The 14,217-nt window shown below is 48.4% G+C and overlaps 7 protein-coding genes across 7 annotated transcripts; 6 read left to right on the top strand and 1 right to left on the bottom strand.

Moving 5' to 3' along the window:
* Window positions 1-120: 120 nt before the first annotated feature.
* Window positions 121-2,247, top strand: FOIG_01707 (uncharacterized protein). The gene is made up of 6 exons (XM_031198683.1): window positions 121-452; window positions 499-878; window positions 927-986; window positions 1,040-1,278; window positions 1,332-1,621; window positions 1,670-2,247. Exons 1-6 carry the CDS (start codon window positions 185-187, stop codon window positions 2,107-2,109), a joined length of 1,677 nt encoding a protein of 558 aa, XP_031070720.1. The 5' UTR covers window positions 121-184; the 3' UTR covers window positions 2,110-2,247.
* A 318-nt stretch (window positions 2,248-2,565) lies between these two features.
* Window positions 2,566-6,888, bottom strand: FOIG_01705 (uncharacterized protein). The gene is made up of 6 exons (XM_031198681.1): window positions 6,584-6,888; window positions 6,073-6,535; window positions 5,946-6,026; window positions 5,225-5,901; window positions 4,997-5,176; window positions 2,566-4,949 (listed from the first exon to the last, which is right to left on the bottom strand). The coding sequence occupies exons 1-6, from the start codon at window positions 6,739-6,741 to the stop codon at window positions 4,070-4,072; spliced, it is 2,439 nt and encodes an 812-aa protein (XP_031070718.1). The 5' UTR covers window positions 6,742-6,888; the 3' UTR covers window positions 2,566-4,069.
* FOIG_01706 (oxidoreductase) lies at window positions 2,597-4,084 on the top strand. Its single transcript, XM_031198682.1, has one exon. It carries the CDS (start codon window positions 2,643-2,645, stop codon window positions 3,963-3,965), a length of 1,323 nt encoding a protein of 440 aa, XP_031070719.1. The 5' UTR covers window positions 2,597-2,642; the 3' UTR covers window positions 3,966-4,084.
* Window positions 6,889-7,427: 539 nt separating the features above from the next.
* On the top strand, window positions 7,428-8,846 carry FOIG_01704 (alcohol dehydrogenase). Its single transcript, XM_031198680.1, has 3 exons — window positions 7,428-7,682; window positions 7,730-7,907; window positions 7,957-8,846. Exons 1-3 carry the CDS (start codon window positions 7,518-7,520, stop codon window positions 8,688-8,690), a joined length of 1,077 nt encoding a protein of 358 aa, XP_031070717.1. The 5' UTR covers window positions 7,428-7,517; the 3' UTR covers window positions 8,691-8,846.
* Window positions 8,847-8,979: 133 nt separating this feature from the next.
* FOIG_01703 (uncharacterized protein) lies at window positions 8,980-10,444 on the top strand. Its single transcript, XM_031198679.1, has 3 exons — window positions 8,980-9,177; window positions 9,224-9,951; window positions 10,005-10,444. The coding sequence occupies exons 1-3, from the start codon at window positions 9,032-9,034 to the stop codon at window positions 10,184-10,186; spliced, it is 1,056 nt and encodes a 351-aa protein (XP_031070716.1). The 5' UTR covers window positions 8,980-9,031; the 3' UTR covers window positions 10,187-10,444.
* Window positions 10,445-10,649: 205 nt separating this feature from the next.
* FOIG_01702 (uncharacterized protein) lies at window positions 10,650-12,686 on the top strand. Its single transcript, XM_031198678.1, has 2 exons — window positions 10,650-10,906; window positions 10,961-12,686. Exons 1-2 carry the CDS (start codon window positions 10,778-10,780, stop codon window positions 12,647-12,649), a joined length of 1,818 nt encoding a protein of 605 aa, XP_031070715.1. The 5' UTR covers window positions 10,650-10,777; the 3' UTR covers window positions 12,650-12,686.
* Window positions 12,687-13,050: 364 nt separating this feature from the next.
* Window positions 13,051-14,030, top strand: FOIG_01701 (uncharacterized protein; the record flags this gene model as incomplete). Its single annotated transcript, XM_031198677.1, has 2 exons — window positions 13,051-13,372; window positions 13,443-14,030. The coding sequence occupies 2 exons, from the start codon at window positions 13,051-13,053 to the stop codon at window positions 13,850-13,852; spliced, it is 732 nt and encodes a 243-aa protein (XP_031070714.1). The 3' UTR covers window positions 13,853-14,030.
* Window positions 14,031-14,217: the final 187 nt, after the last annotated feature.

Raw genomic sequence — 14,217 nt, 5'->3', positions numbered from 1 at the left:
AGTCTGCTTATCTAACCCGTGTCAAATCCCCAGCTCAATCATCCATGATTGGCCAAGATCAGCAGTCATCATCCCTTAACCATCCCTTGCACCCCAAGAACTCAATCTCAACATAAACCTATCCTCTCTCTCAAACCCATCCCTCTCTCACTCAATTACCTCAATTGAACCTGGCTCCATCAAAATGTCAGCGCGAGGCCTGGGCTCCACATCGCCCGACCCGGGCGCGTCATCTCACGACCAGCACCCTCTCATGGATCTCGTAGACGGAGAAGAAGCGCGTGGGAGAAGCCATCCTGATGGAGCAAGCGGTGCTGCGGCGGATTTGATGAGGAGACTTGGTGTTTCGCCCGAGAGGAGGATTAAAGTTACGCCTGAAGATGATGCGCGCGTGTTGAGGCGGATTGATATGGTTGTTCTGCCTCTCATGCTAGCAGTTTATTTCCTCCAAGGTAAAATCTCACATCACCGATTGAGAAATAATATTGATCCCTGCAGGTCTTGACAAAGCAACTATCGCATATGCATCCATCTTCGGTCTCATCGAAGACACGAACCTCAAAGGCAACCAATTCTCATGGCTAAGCTCAATAGTCTACGTCGCCCAACTCATCGCGCAATTCCCGCTAGCATGGCTTCTCGTCAAACTGCCCATCGGAAAACTCACAAGCTGCATGGTCACCCTCTGGGGCCTTACCCTCACATTCATGGCGGCAGCGCATACCTTCCGCAGTTTGCTTTTCGCACGTTTCTGGCTGGGTGCTTTTGAGGCTAGTATTGCACCAAGTTTCGTGGCTATTACGCAGATGTTTTGGAGGAGGAGGGAGCAGCCGCTTAGAATGTCGTATTGGTATGCTATGAATGGATTTACTGGTGTTGTAAGTTGAGAGCTACATGATGGGATTGGATTGAACTGACGGGTTTAGTTTGGGAGTTTGGCCACTTGGTGGCTTGCGCAGTTACCGTTTGGACTAAAACCATACCAGGTAAGTTCAAGAGCAGCCCTTTCTGTTGCATGACGGTTTACTGATATGATAAGACCATCTTTGTTGCCTTTGGAATCATCACCGTCTGCTTCTCCACCGTTCTGTTCTCATACATGCCCGACTCTCCCGCAGAGGCCAAATTTCTCGATAAGCACGATAAACTTATCGCGATTGAACGCCTGAGAATGAATCAGACTGGCGTCATGTCGAGGCAATGGCGATGGGACCATTTCTGGGAGACCATGCGAGACCTGAAGACTTGGCTCTGGTTCTCTCTCATTTTCAGTATCTCGTAAGTGAAACATAGTCTTAGCGTGAAATAGGAGCTAACAAGATATTCTCCAGAGTACCCTCTGGTGGCGTCGGCTCTTTTGGCCCTCTTCTCATCAAGTCCTTTGGCTTCGATTCGTTCCAAGCCATCCTCTTCAACGCTCCGTTTGGTGTTGTTCAGTTCATCTCTACAGTTGGGGGCTCTTATGTCGCGACTAAGTACCATAAGAAGGGCCCAGTTATTGCCTTTTTGGCTCTCTTCCCAATCGTTGGCTGCATGATCATGCTCTCAACGCCGCATACGCCTGATGGCAGGAATACTTTGCTTGGCGGATACTACATGATCTCTGTCTTCCCAGGAATAAGTACGTCTCTTCCTACTACTATATGTCTCGCGTACTGACGCTATACAGTTCCTCTCATCTACTCATGGTCGTCCTCCAACACTGCTGGTGACACCAAAGGCAAATGTAACTCATCTGTCCTCTTCATCGGCCAATCCCTGGGAAACATCATTGGCCCTCTTCTCTACAAACCATCCGAGGCTCCCGAGTATCATCGAGGATTGTACTGGAATCTGCTCCTATACATCGCAATTGTTGGACTCGTCGTAGTCACCACTATGTACCTGACCTACCTCAATCGCGATCATAGCCGCCGTCGCGTCATGGCTGGAAAAGATGCAGTGATTGTGGACTACAGCTTATACTCACCTGAAGAAGCAGATCGTCTTCGAAGATCTAAAGCGACGGAAGGACAGCATATCGAAAATGCGAAGGATGCGACGGTTGGAGATCATGCGTTTGACGATATGACGGATTTGGTCAACGATGAATTTGTATTTGTATTCTAAATCAATTGGAAGAGCTCCAGATTTTCCTGGAGGCTGTTTGCGGTACTGTTTTCATAGCCTAGGTATCTCCAAAAAACCATCGATACCATCCGTAGATCCAACCTCCGCATCATGCAAATCGGTCTTCTCCCCGCGAACGACATTCAGACCCATCGTTGATCTTACTATCGTGAGGTTTTTGAACCAGTTCGGTCTCAAAAATAGCGACCGACCATAATTATAGTGGAAACAATTCTGAACGATCCCCAAATCATCCAACGAGTTGAAACGACGAATGCCACGAATCTTGATATTCCAATGTAACTGGCCAAATCAGGCCCGATCTGCACTTCAGCCAAGCACCCTCTCCACCTCTCATATGCTGACAGTTGTACCTCGTTCGGCAAATACTCCCCCGAATCAACGCGGGGTACTCACTCTGAGTAATCCGACGTCGGATTACCTCTTCAGGGTATTTATACATCCTCGTGTCCATGAGGGGTTCATCATTCATCGTCACTCATACACAGAATTTTGGACTTTGTTATTTCATCATGGCTACTCCTCAGGTTAAGCGCTATGTCATTGTTGGCATGGGCGTTCGCTCGGCTATGTACTACCAAGCTATCATCCAGGACTTCAAAGACGTCGCCAAGCTTGTTGGAATCTGCGATACGAACCAGACTCGCATGGACGTAGCAAACGAGCACATCGTCGAGCTCGGCGGTGAAAAAGTGCAAACGTACAAGGACACAGAGTTTGACAAGATGGTCAAAGAGCAGAAAGCCGATGTTGTCATCGTCACGACAATTGATCTTTTCCATCACCATTATTGCATTAGAGCAATGGAGCTAGGCTGCGATGCCATCACGGAAAAACCAATGACTATCGATGAGCATAAACTCCAAGCTATGATTGACGCAGAGAAGAAGACGGGGAAACAAGTCCGTGTTCTTTTCAACTATCGGTATGCGCCGCATCATACTAAAGTTCGAGAACTCATCGACTCTGGCGTCATTGGCGAGATTTCAACAGTACACATGGACTGGATTCTCGACTGTGCACACGGCGCAGATTTTATGCGACGTTGGCATCGACATAAAGAAACTAGTGGTGGCATTCAGATGCACAAGTCAATCCACCATTTCGACCTTGTGCATTTCTGGCTCAACACTGAGCCTGAGCTTGTTTACTGCCTTGGTGATCTTCGTTTCTACGGCAAAGAAAACGCTGAGAGGCGTGGGGAAAAGAATCTCGGTGAACGGTATCAGAACAATGAGAATGCGAAGAACGACCCTTTTGCGTTCCAACTTGATGAGAATGAACGCATGAAGAAGTTGTATCTTGACGCTGAGCATGAAGATGGTTATATCCGAGACAGGAACTGTTTTGCAGAGGGTATCACCATCGAGGATAACCTCTCCATGATCATCAAGTACAAGAACCGCGCCGTCATGACATACAACACATACGCCTACGCCCCATGGGAAGGATATCGCTGTGTCTTCAACGGCAGCAAGGGCCGTATCGAAGTCAACGTCGTTGAGAGCGGGTACAACCCCCTCGGCGATCCCGTAACGAAGGACGCTTCGGGAGAGGACGAGAAGTACATCCAGGGTGGTGTCGAGCAGACCAAGATTGTTGTTTATCCCCTGTTTGATAAGCCGTATGTTGTGGATGTTGTGAAGCAGGAGGGCGGTCATGGAGGAGGTGACCCTGTGCTGTTGAAGGATGTTCTTTTGGGGGGTGAGGTTGATAATTTCAAGAGGGCTGCTAATATTCGGGATGGAGGGAATGCGGTTTTGGTGGGTGTTGGGGCGAATCATAGTATGAAGAGTGGTATGCCTGTTAAGGTTCAAGAGTTGGTGAAGTGGTAGTTGCAGATAGTCAATTCAATTCTGAACAATCACGAAGACAATTCTGCCAGCTGAAAGAAAACAAGTGCTTTTATAGTCCGTCCCAATATGAATACATGTCTCGCTCAAAAAGAATCCACAACCATATCATTCGCTCCACCCTCCTTACCATTCCCTTCATAATTCTTATCATTCATATCCCCCATCAATCCGTTAAACATATCATTCATCCCAACCTCATCAACTCGTCCAACAGCCTGATCAGGCGGAGACCCCAATAAATCATAAGGCCAAAAAGGAACGCCGCCAAAGTCGTTAAAATGTGTTGAATCCATCAAAGACATATCGCTAAAATCCAGCGGTGGAATATTCGTAATTTCGCATAACGCTGCTGTTAAATCAGCGGGGAAGGGCTGTTTATTGTTGAAGAACGCTTCTTGGTCGATGTTTCGTAGATCTTGAGTTTGCAGGCTTGAAGTCATGATGTTGTTTTGATCCATAAAGTCTGTTAGATTGTCTGGGATGAGATGTTTGTTCATGGCGGAGAAACGCTTCATTGATTGCTCGTCGACGGTTGGCATGGAGGTTGCTTGAGATCTGGAGCCCAGGCCCCGACCTGCTTTTCGTAACGATGGAGGAAAGTCGCATTCATCTGGGAGTCTGCCGTTGCTGATACTCATATCAAGCGTCATGACGAGTCGTAAGTAGTAACTCGGTCGTGTTTTGAGCATATCGAGACAGCTACTTGGTGAAGATTCATCCTCAGAAGCCATGGGTGCCGGTGATCGTTGTCTGGCAAGCTCAACGACATGTCGAATAGCCCGCATGACCCAGTCTGTGATGTAATATTTCTTTTTGTAGCTCTTCATTTGCTTGAGAATATTCTCGACGTGTTGTTCCTTTTGGGTGAGTTTGACGCCTTCTTCTGGTGACGCAGGTTTCTTGGGACGGAGAAGTTCGACATCGATCATTTGAAGTGCTAGCGGGAATGCTGTGCATCCGATGCTGCAAACTGTTAGTGATGAGTTGAGGTTATTTGAAGAATGACTTACGCAGTCATTGGGAGCCAGCGTGATAGCCCTAGGCGGTCGAATTCGAGAAGACATTCTGTGACGCGTGATGCTGAGCCTTGAAGATCCTCACTTTGTCGTCGGAGTTGCGTATCGGATTGAGAGGGCGGTAATAAACTTGATCGAAGAATGTTGTAATGGCAGACTGAGAGTCTCGCTGAGCTGTTCAAGTTAGCTTTTGTAGTCCTCATCTTCGCATGACAAACTCACTGGTAGTACATCTCAATGAGATTCTTGAACAAGATAATCGACGACGCCGGAGAAATCTCCTCAGCCATCCTCTCATCCAACGTCGTCTTGGTCTCACTCCATGAGCTATACCACCGACCAAGCTCCATCTGACACAAACTCGCATCCTTGCCAACCTCCATCCTCCCCGACAACATCCACGACGGATTATTATAAAGCACCGACGTAACCGTCAAAACATCAGTCAGCACCACACAAAGATCCACCAGTCTCGAAAGCAACTCAGCATGCAGCGTCTTGGTCGTAGAGTCGTACACATCAGAATTATACAGCTCATCGCACAAATCCGCACTTCCCAACTTTGAGCATGAGAAGCTGAAGTTTGAGGGTGTGATTTTTATGCTCTGGCGGGATGTTAGGGGGAGGAGGCGGTCGCAGATGATGCAGCACCACCAGAGGCGCTTGAGGGTGTTGCGCAGTTTTTGGACCTTGGCGACTTCGGTGTCCTTGTTGGGGCGGAGGGAGGAGTAGCAGTGGGCTTTGGCGACGCGGGCGTAGGATATGGCGATGCCGAGCCAGATTGAGCCGAGGGGCTTGTTGCCTGCTATGCAGCGGGGGATGAGGTGTGTGTGGGCGAGGAGGAGGGAGGCTTGGGCTATGGCGATGCAAGACTTTTCGACGCTGAAGTCATAGAGAAGCTGCTCTGATTAGAGATGTTGTATACTCAAGGCGAGGGAAGTACCTTTGATCGACGATAGAATGCGAGTTTGGCTTGATGTACGTCCGCAAAGCCCAGCATTTTAATCGTTTCGGACGAAACAAACTATACCCGTAAGCATTATCTCCGTCTTCTCAATTGAGCCTCTTACCCCAGAAGAAATGAACAATATTCCCTGCAGCACCAGCATCGGCATCTCATACTCCACATCATTATCCACCGAATTATACGAAAGCCAAAAATCCTTCTCATTCAGTATCGGAAGCATCGGATGAACATGCAGAAAATACTGTCGCAGAAAATCATCCAGCGCCGCGCGCTGCGGCACCACAAAACATCCTTGACTAACGAGGAATGCTAAATCTTGCGGGAGCAGGTCTTTTGTATCAGGGACTTGGAGAAATGCGTAATCGGGATGCGTTGGCGATCCAGCGGCATTTTGCGCGAAATTCGATGCTTCTTGTGATGTTTGCGCGATTGTTGTAGGGGCTGATGGTGGCGATGGCTTCTGTGTTGCGGGGAGGATGTTTCGGGGTTCGGATGTCGTGGTTGTTGCTTCTTCGATGGATCGGGGCGTCGGGGGTTCGTTTGGTCGTAGTGAAGGAGTCGTTGATCTGTTGATCCAGTTAGTAAGGAAGTGTTGGAGTGAGGATGTAACGTACATTATTCCATGGCGGCGCTTGAATGTGCAGACCTTGTCGTTGTGTCTGCAATTGACACAAGGACCAGCCGGATTCTCAATGATGCACCGCACTTTTCTCGCCCGACATAAATTACAAGCTCTCGAGACTCGCTTCCTCATAGTTTTCGTGGACTGCATTTTCCCTCGCGTTTCCCAATAATAGTAAAATACCGAGGTAACAAACAGGGTCTGGTGATAAGATATCGGGCCAAAGGTCGTGATAATGTTGGATCAAAGTTGTCAACTCGCAGTCCTCGGATTGAAAAGCAAGACGTCAGCTGCTCCCTGCCCCCGGGATCCGATGGCATTTGCCGACGGCCTTCCCCACAGAATGGTGATCAATCCCCGCAAGATTTGACTGGCAGGACGGGTTTGGTAGACGCTACAAGTGTGAGCTAAGCGGTTTGAGGGTCGACACGCCGGTGGCCAAGTAGCTAAGGAGCTATAGGAAGCATAATTGGCTTAGCTGAAGCGAGAGGACCAATCTTGGGGTGAGACGGTCATCCTTTGCGTCTAATTCGTTGCAGAGCTGGCGTTTCCATGTGGTAAAGAAGTTCTGTGCACAATATCCACTGAATAATTAATTGATGTCGGCCAACGTTAATTGTGAGGCATACGTCAGAGATGATTATTACTTCGACCAGTGTTGTAATGGGAGAATAGCCTAAGCGATGCGTACCGACTGGGAATAGCTTCATGCACAAGATAAGCACATCTGCAATCACGACGAATTGAATTCATCAAAACACTGCATCAACGAACATCAGCAGCGGGGTACCAAAGCACGCAACATAATGATGACATTGCTCTCTATTTATCCGCCTATCACGCCCTATCTCACTTCATCTCAGATCATTAATATTCCCTTATTTCCCTCTTAATCCCAACCTTTCTCTCTCACTCTTCACGTCAAAATGTCTGCAAAAGAACTCCCCCCTCATCTCAAACAATCCGTCGAGGCTTCGAAATGCGAGTATCGCAACCTGGGTAAATCAGGTCTGCGCATTTCGGTCCCTGTGTTTGGATGCATGAGCTTTGGCGATAAGAGAGTGCTTCCTTGGGTCATTGGAGAGGATGAGGTATGGCACCAATTTGCAGCAGAGACATGTCGCTGATAGCTTTCTAGGCCTTGGGACTTCTCAAAGCTGCTTATGATCGCGGTTTGAACACTTGGGATACCGCGAATACTTACAGCAATGGCGCGTCGGAGGAGATCGTTGGCAAAGCGTTAAAGAAGTTCAACATTCCCCGCCACAAGGTTGTCATCCTTAGTAAATGCCGCTGGGGTGTAGGTGAAGAGCCAGGTAAGCACCATCTCACTCAGTCTCGCTCACTTATACTGACGCATCTGAGGCGCTCGTCACATCAACTTTAAAGACGAATTCGCCATCTCAAAAGACTACCAAAATCAATATGGCCTCTCCCGCGCCGCAATCTTCAACCAAGTCAACGCATCCCTCGCACGTCTCGACACCGACTACATAGACCTTCTCCAGATCCACCGCTTCGACGACGACACGCCCCTCGAAGAAACCATGAAAGCACTCCACGATCTCGTGCAGTCCGGAAAAGTGCGCTACATCGGCGCAAGCAGCATGTGGGCAACACAATTCGCACGCATGCAATTCGTCGCTGAGAAGAACGGCTGGACTAAATTCATCAGCATGCAGAATCACTATAACCTCCTGTACCGCGAGGAAGAACGCGAGATGATCCGTTTCTGCAACGACACGGGCGTTGGGATTATTCCGTGGGCACCGCTTTGTAGGGGACATCTTGCACGACCGCCTGCGCAGTTTGGAGCTACGGAGAGGAGTAAGGAGGAGAAGGAAGGGTCTGGGGAGTTATCGGAGGTAGATCAGAGGATTATCGGGAGGGTTGTTGAGATTGCCGAGAAGCATGATTGGCCTATGGCGCATGTTGCGCTGGCTTGGATCAATCAGCGTATCACGAGTCCAATTATTGGGTTCAGCAGTGTTGAGAGGATTGAACAGGCTATTGGTGCTAGGGGGAAGAAGCTGAGTGATGAGGAGGTCAAGTATTTGGAGGAGTTGTATCAGGCCAAGCCCATCGCTGGACATACTTGAGGACAGCCAGAAGGCTCAAGGTACAGTCACAAGGAACGGGCTACTTGAAAGGAATGGTATCAAGTAAAACATCAGAGATATAATCATCATCAAATACGATTATCGTCAAAAAGTTCATGATGTATTTCTTGACTCTTCAATCTGCAGATCTGTATCCATTCCGCGCAGAAATGTTGATCCGGGTTCGGCAGGTGTATCGGCAAGCTTCACGGAACGGCACTTTAGTTCGGCTGCTAAGCCCACTAAATCTCCAGGCCCCGCCCCCCTGTGATCAGCATTTACAGTGGCACTTAAACCCGCTCAAGCCCGGCGGGACCTACCATCTCAACGTCATTTTCACCATGAGCTCTACTGTCCCATCAATCCAGAAGGCAGCCTTAATCGAGAGCCCTGGAAATGACGGCCGAATTGTAATTCGATCGGATATCCCGGTTGGTAATCCTGGTGAGAACGAGATTCTTGTAAAGCTAGATTTTACTGGTCTTTGGTAAGCGCAGCCATTGCCATGAGATCCATGAACTAACTCGACCCAGCGGCTCAGAAATCCGTGCGTTATCAGGATGGGGTCCCTATAACCCCATAGTCGGTCATGAAGGTGTAGGAACAGTCGTAAAACTAGGTAAAGGCGTCGACGCAGGCCTGCTCAACAAGCGAGTCGGTGTGAAATGGCTCTACAGCGCCTGCGGAACCTGCACTATTTGCAAGAGCGGCTATCCCAACAACTGCCCAAAACAGCTCAACACCGGAAAGCATGTCCCCGGCACTTTGCAGGAGTACATGATCGCTGATACGAGATATGTTACTGAGATTCCGGATGAGCTTCCCGGTGAAGTTGCTGCGCCTTTGCTTTGTGCTGGGTTGACAATGGCTGGTGCTGTGTCGAAGCTGAAGGGATATGCTGAGAAGGGTGATTGGGTTGTCATATCTGGATCTGGCGGTGGGCTTGGACATTTGGGTGTTCAAATTGCTAGCAGGTTGAATGGTCTGCGGGTCATTGCTGTTGATACTGGAGAGCCTAGACGGAAGCTGAGCTTGGACAGTGGTGCTGAGCACTTCATCGACTTTCTAACCGAGAATATCGAGGGGAGGGTCAAAGAGATAACAGGAGAGGGAGCCTCAGCTGTCTTGGTGGTGACTGGCTCTCAAGAAGCTTTCATCCAAGCACCGAGTCTAGTACGAAATATGGGCATCATCGTCACGATTGGCCTGCCGAGGAATGACTTTAACATCCCACTCTCTGCAACAATATGCTCTGCAAGATGTAAGTAATTATCCTGGTTCCTGACTGCAGCCGATTACTGACTCGATATGCAGCACTTACAGTTACTGGCGTTGCCGTTGGCACAGAGGAACAGATGAAAGACCTCTTGCAGCATGCCCTTGATGGGACGATAGTCCCGGAGGTTAAAGTCCTTGAGTTTGAAGAAGTGAGCGATGTAGTTGGAGCTTTGAAACGACAGGAGATTACCGGGAGAGTGGTCGTCAAAGTACCATGAACAAGTGTCTGTCGCTGGACTTGATGGCTAGCGTATTCGATTGGATATATATGACGCTGAGGGTTGAGAATCCAGTCTGGGGAAATGTTCCACCAGCAAAGCCTTTTATAGCTGAAATCTTGCTTTTATAACTTTACTCTTCTCAGTTTTTCGCAGTTTGTAAGAAGGCTCCTCCCGAACAAGATCCACTTGCAATTCCTCCCTCACTTCTCTTAGAAAAAGGGTAGAAATTCCCGAGTACCCCCCATTGATCTGGCCATTTCAACGAGAAGATGGAATGCTTTATTGTCGCTGGTAGATGTCTATATTCACAAATATCCAATTCTGCTGCTCCTTTTACGGGCCGTTATAGGTCCAGTGATTACACCTCGGTTTGTGGTGGGCCTTGTGTTATGTAATACAGCTATGAAATAGATCGAATAGGCAGCAAAGGCGGGCGGGGTGGACAAGCTTTTTCACATTAGTTGAGAGGAACTTTGCAGAGGGTGCCATGTGTGATACCCTTCCTGCAAGTACCGCATATTCGACATGACTCAAGAGGTCTAACAGCTATCGATAATACCTTGTGAGGTTTTCCGTATTGTCCAGATCATGAAAAGCTTCCGAAAACGCTTTCCCGCAACTTTGAAAATGCACGGTATGCCTCCAGATAAACCGAAAAAGACCACTATTCATCGTACCCGAACCGGCTGTTATACGTGCCGCACCAGACGCCGCAAGGTATCGTATCCATAATCATGCAATTGTCTATTTGGGCCAGGCTAAGCATTCTAGTGCGATGAGGCTAGACCAGAATGTGCCAACTGCGTCCGGCTGGGCTTCAAGTGTGAAGGCTATGGTGTGAAGTTGAGATGGGCAAATGATGCGAAAGAGCACGAGTCAGCAGCAAAGGGTATCGATTCTCACCGTACGACAAAGAGAGCTCTTGTTCCAAAAGCTGCGATAGGATCACCAGCGTTGCCGGGAAACCTGCAATTTCGGTCATCATTCCCCTTGGGTTCAGATGGGCGAGATTCTTTACTCTTACGACATTTTGTCACTGATATTTCGACGTCCTTGGCGCCGTTCGTAGATGATGTAACTGGGGATCTGTGGTTACATCCTTTTCTAAGACCAGCAATTATGTCCCTTGCCGCTGCCAACCTCCACCAGCTGCATCTCATGAACCAAGGATTCCCACCTGGAGACTCAACACCATCAAGTAACCCTCAAATGACCACCATAAGCTTTTACAAGCAGCAGGCAATTTCTTTGTACGCTACGGCCGTCAAGACGCTCAGCAATGCTAGCTTGGAGGGTAGCGACGCCGTTGGTCTGTACCTGACTGCTGTTCTCCTTCTTTCACTCTTCGAGTGGGACTTTGGGAGCGCTGGATCTTACTTTACCCACTTGGATGGCGCTGACACTATCGTGTGCTTGGGGTTCGAGAACATCATCAGTCTACCATGGGGACCATTGATCTTGCGAAGCTGGGCTATACTGCGCCACACGAAATTTACCCGACAGCTACCTTTCAGGCCACTTGAGAGGGAAAAGTTCAGCGAAACTGATAGGAAGACCTCACAGTTGTCCAGTCGAGTTCTCGATGGAACGGGGAATCTGCAAGCTCTTCTTACGGACGCGTTCGCGCTGCGTAACCGCCTAGTCCTTCAGATATGTTCAGAAAAGCAAGGGATCGAAGATCATTGCGCACTTCAATACTGGCGACTATGGTACTCAAAGGTATTCGGATTTCCTTACGCTTCAGAAGTACAGGGCCACCACTTGACAGAGATGCACAAGTCTCAAATCCTGGATAGTCTTTATCAAAATGAAGTGCAGCTTCGCGTATGGCGAGAAGCACTACCAAGGATTGCAGAGCCGACCATTCCTCATATGCCGTCGAACAGTAATATTGATTGCCGAGGTGGCTTTTCACCACATATTCTCCACTGGACTTTTCTGCAACATGAAAATGTGTTGAATTATCTCAATTATCTGATGGGTAGGATCATATCCTCGCGAGAAGTACTTGACCTCTATCTACTCGACGACAATTTTCCGGACCCCTTGCTACCCTTGCATCCACTTATTGTTGATGCATTATCCGTCATAGAGACCCTCGATCCAGAAAATTCTATCAAGCACGACATATACGGTAATGGCCCCTTGTGGATCTTTGGCGCATTATCTACATGTGCACCTGATCTTAGAGTTGTGAACTACCTTTTGGATGTGGTATTACCACGCTTTCGCCCATTCGGGAGTTGCGGGCCTTTGCTGGAGACTATTATTCAAGAGACTCAAATCATCACTTGCATCAAATCAGAGATCGAAAGAGGCAGATTGACCTTTCTGTGCGATCCTGATGTTGTCTTGACCGCTGACTTTGCCCTCGACGAGGAATCCATGGTATATACAAAGATGGCAGTGGTGGGACGGCATAGACAAGGATTTCATAGAGATGTTGTAGCTGTAGACTGAATTGTTGAAGTTATTCCAATATAAACTATAGTGATAGCCTCTGGAGTCAAGACTACGAAGTACTCGAGTCGCCTTGGGCAGCTTTCCGTCTCGTCACAGACGTAAAAATAGTCTGTGGGCCGGGAACCTCCAATGTCAAAGCTTGGGCTGATTTGCATTGACTAATGAGATCCACTACCAACTCTCTGTTGAAGAACTAATCTCCATCAGGCAACCAAGAGCGCCCTGTCCAATGAGAGAAGAGGGCAACTATACATCATGACACTATGGGCCTGTGTATACTTGGATATGGAACAAAAATGAGTCAGATACTCGGGTGGGCCGTTAAAATCCCGTCTGAGCTGGGCTATATATGTATAGCTGCTTGAATCCCGATCTTTTCTTTAAATCCAAGCAAAACAATGCGCATACGAATCGCGACAAGAGATGACATCCCCGCCGCGGGGGCCATCATGGCAGCTGCATACATCGACGATGAACAAGATGCATACATGTTTCCTGGTCGAAAGAAGTATCCCAAAAAGTATTTGAAAACAAAAGAGAGTATTGTTCGTCATGGGATGGACGACCCAACCGGAACAACTATCGTTGCTGAACTTGAAGAGGGGGATGAGGGCTGGACTGGACAATCTGAGCTCATGGGATTGTGTATCTGGTATCGAGATCAAGAGAAGGCCGACGAGAAAGCAAAAGAGCCAGAGACAAAAGACCCTCTCCTAAAAAGCAAGTCCCCTTCGATGCCTTCAATTATCCCCCTGCCGTCTTGAATCCAAAGCCCTAACACACATGATAGGAATCAAATCATATATCAGAGGCCTTGAAGCTGTTGACTACATGGCAGACATGCTAGACCCTCTTACATCAGCTTCTAACGCCGCCACCATGGCCCGCACTTGTCGCCTGCCATCTTCAAAACGCTACTTCGGCACCGACCCAGGTGATTGCGCCATGTACGGTATTATGGACATCGCTGTCGATCCAAGATACCAAGGCCGCGGTGTTGCGAGGGAATTGGTAAAATGGGGAATGAATAAGGCAGCAGAGGAAGGTGTCCCAATTGAGTTGTCAGCAACTCCAGCAGGATCTGGACTGTACGAGAAGCTGGGCTTCAAGAAGATTGGCGTTTGGCGATGGAAGCCTGGTATGGAAGGTGAGGATCGCATGGGAGGATGGGATATAATGTGGTGGCAGAAAGACCAGTGATTCTATATTAGGATGGTATTTTTAGCCTGTTTTAGGGAAGGTGATTACAGACCTGGGCTGGCTTCCAGGCTGCCCTTATCCACCCCTTCTATCTGACAGACGGGGGGGTTTAATAAGCTAGATACCAGTTGAGGGATTTGAAACCTTCTTCTAAAGATAAGGAATCGATGTTGCGAGGTGTGAGCGAATATTACAATTACCTTTTTCTAAGTCCTGTGAGGCCTTTCATGATACGTCCCTCGAGGTGGCTGACAAAGAACATCAAACGGCCTACCCAAGTGCCAGGTTCTGTTGGCACAACCAATATCATAGCGCTGTCCACCAGCTTGTCCACAGTATTCGCAGCCCTTGTTATGACCCTCTTG

The sequence above is a fragment of the Fusarium odoratissimum genome (genome assembly GCF_000260195.1).
Source record: "Fusarium odoratissimum NRRL 54006 unplaced genomic scaffold supercont1.2, whole genome shotgun sequence".
Taxonomy (NCBI): Eukaryota; Fungi; Ascomycota; class Sordariomycetes; order Hypocreales; family Nectriaceae; genus Fusarium; species Fusarium odoratissimum.
Note: the sequence above shows the minus strand (reverse complement) of the source record. Positions and strands in the feature narration are given on the sequence as shown.

Bases quoted from the DNA above. Each gene is read 5' to 3' on its own strand.
- FOIG_01707 (XM_031198683.1), top strand. From the start codon at position 185: ATGTCAGCGCGAGGCCTGGGCTCCACATCGCCCGACCCGGGCGCGTCA. The intron at 987-1,039 runs GTAAGTTCAAGA...TGATATGATAAG, and splicing joins TTGGACTAAAACCATACCAG to ACCATCTTTGTTGCCTTTGG. The intron at 1,279-1,331 runs GTAAGTGAAACA...GATATTCTCCAG, and splicing joins TCTCTCATTTTCAGTATCTC to AGTACCCTCTGGTGGCGTCG.
- FOIG_01706 (XM_031198682.1), top strand. From the start codon at position 2,643: ATGGCTACTCCTCAGGTTAAGCGCTATGTCATTGTTGGCATGGGCGTT.
- FOIG_01705 (XM_031198681.1), bottom strand. From the start codon at position 6,741: ATGCAGTCCACGAAAACTATGAGGAAGCGAGTCTCGAGAGCTTGTAAT. The intron at 6,536-6,583 runs GTACGTTACATC...CTGGATCAACAG, and splicing joins AAGCGCCGCCATGGAATAAT to ATCAACGACTCCTTCACTAC. The intron at 6,027-6,072 runs GTAAGAGGCTCA...TTACGGGTATAG, and splicing joins TATTGTTCATTTCTTCTGGG to TTTGTTTCGTCCGAAACGAT.
- FOIG_01704 (XM_031198680.1), top strand. From the start codon at position 7,518: ATGTCTGCAAAAGAACTCCCCCCTCATCTCAAACAATCCGTCGAGGCT. The intron at 7,683-7,729 runs GTATGGCACCAA...ATAGCTTTCTAG, and splicing joins GGGTCATTGGAGAGGATGAG to GCCTTGGGACTTCTCAAAGC. The intron at 7,908-7,956 runs GTAAGCACCATC...GACGCATCTGAG, and splicing joins GGGTGTAGGTGAAGAGCCAG to GCGCTCGTCACATCAACTTT.
- FOIG_01703 (XM_031198679.1), top strand. From the start codon at position 9,032: ATGAGCTCTACTGTCCCATCAATCCAGAAGGCAGCCTTAATCGAGAGC. The intron at 9,178-9,223 runs GTAAGCGCAGCC...AACTCGACCCAG, and splicing joins CTAGATTTTACTGGTCTTTG to CGGCTCAGAAATCCGTGCGT. The intron at 9,952-10,004 runs GTAAGTAATTAT...CTCGATATGCAG, and splicing joins AACAATATGCTCTGCAAGAT to CACTTACAGTTACTGGCGTT.
- FOIG_01702 (XM_031198678.1), top strand. From the start codon at position 10,778: ATGAAAAGCTTCCGAAAACGCTTTCCCGCAACTTTGAAAATGCACGGT. The intron at 10,907-10,960 runs GTATCGTATCCA...TAAGCATTCTAG, and splicing joins GCCGCACCAGACGCCGCAAG to TGCGATGAGGCTAGACCAGA.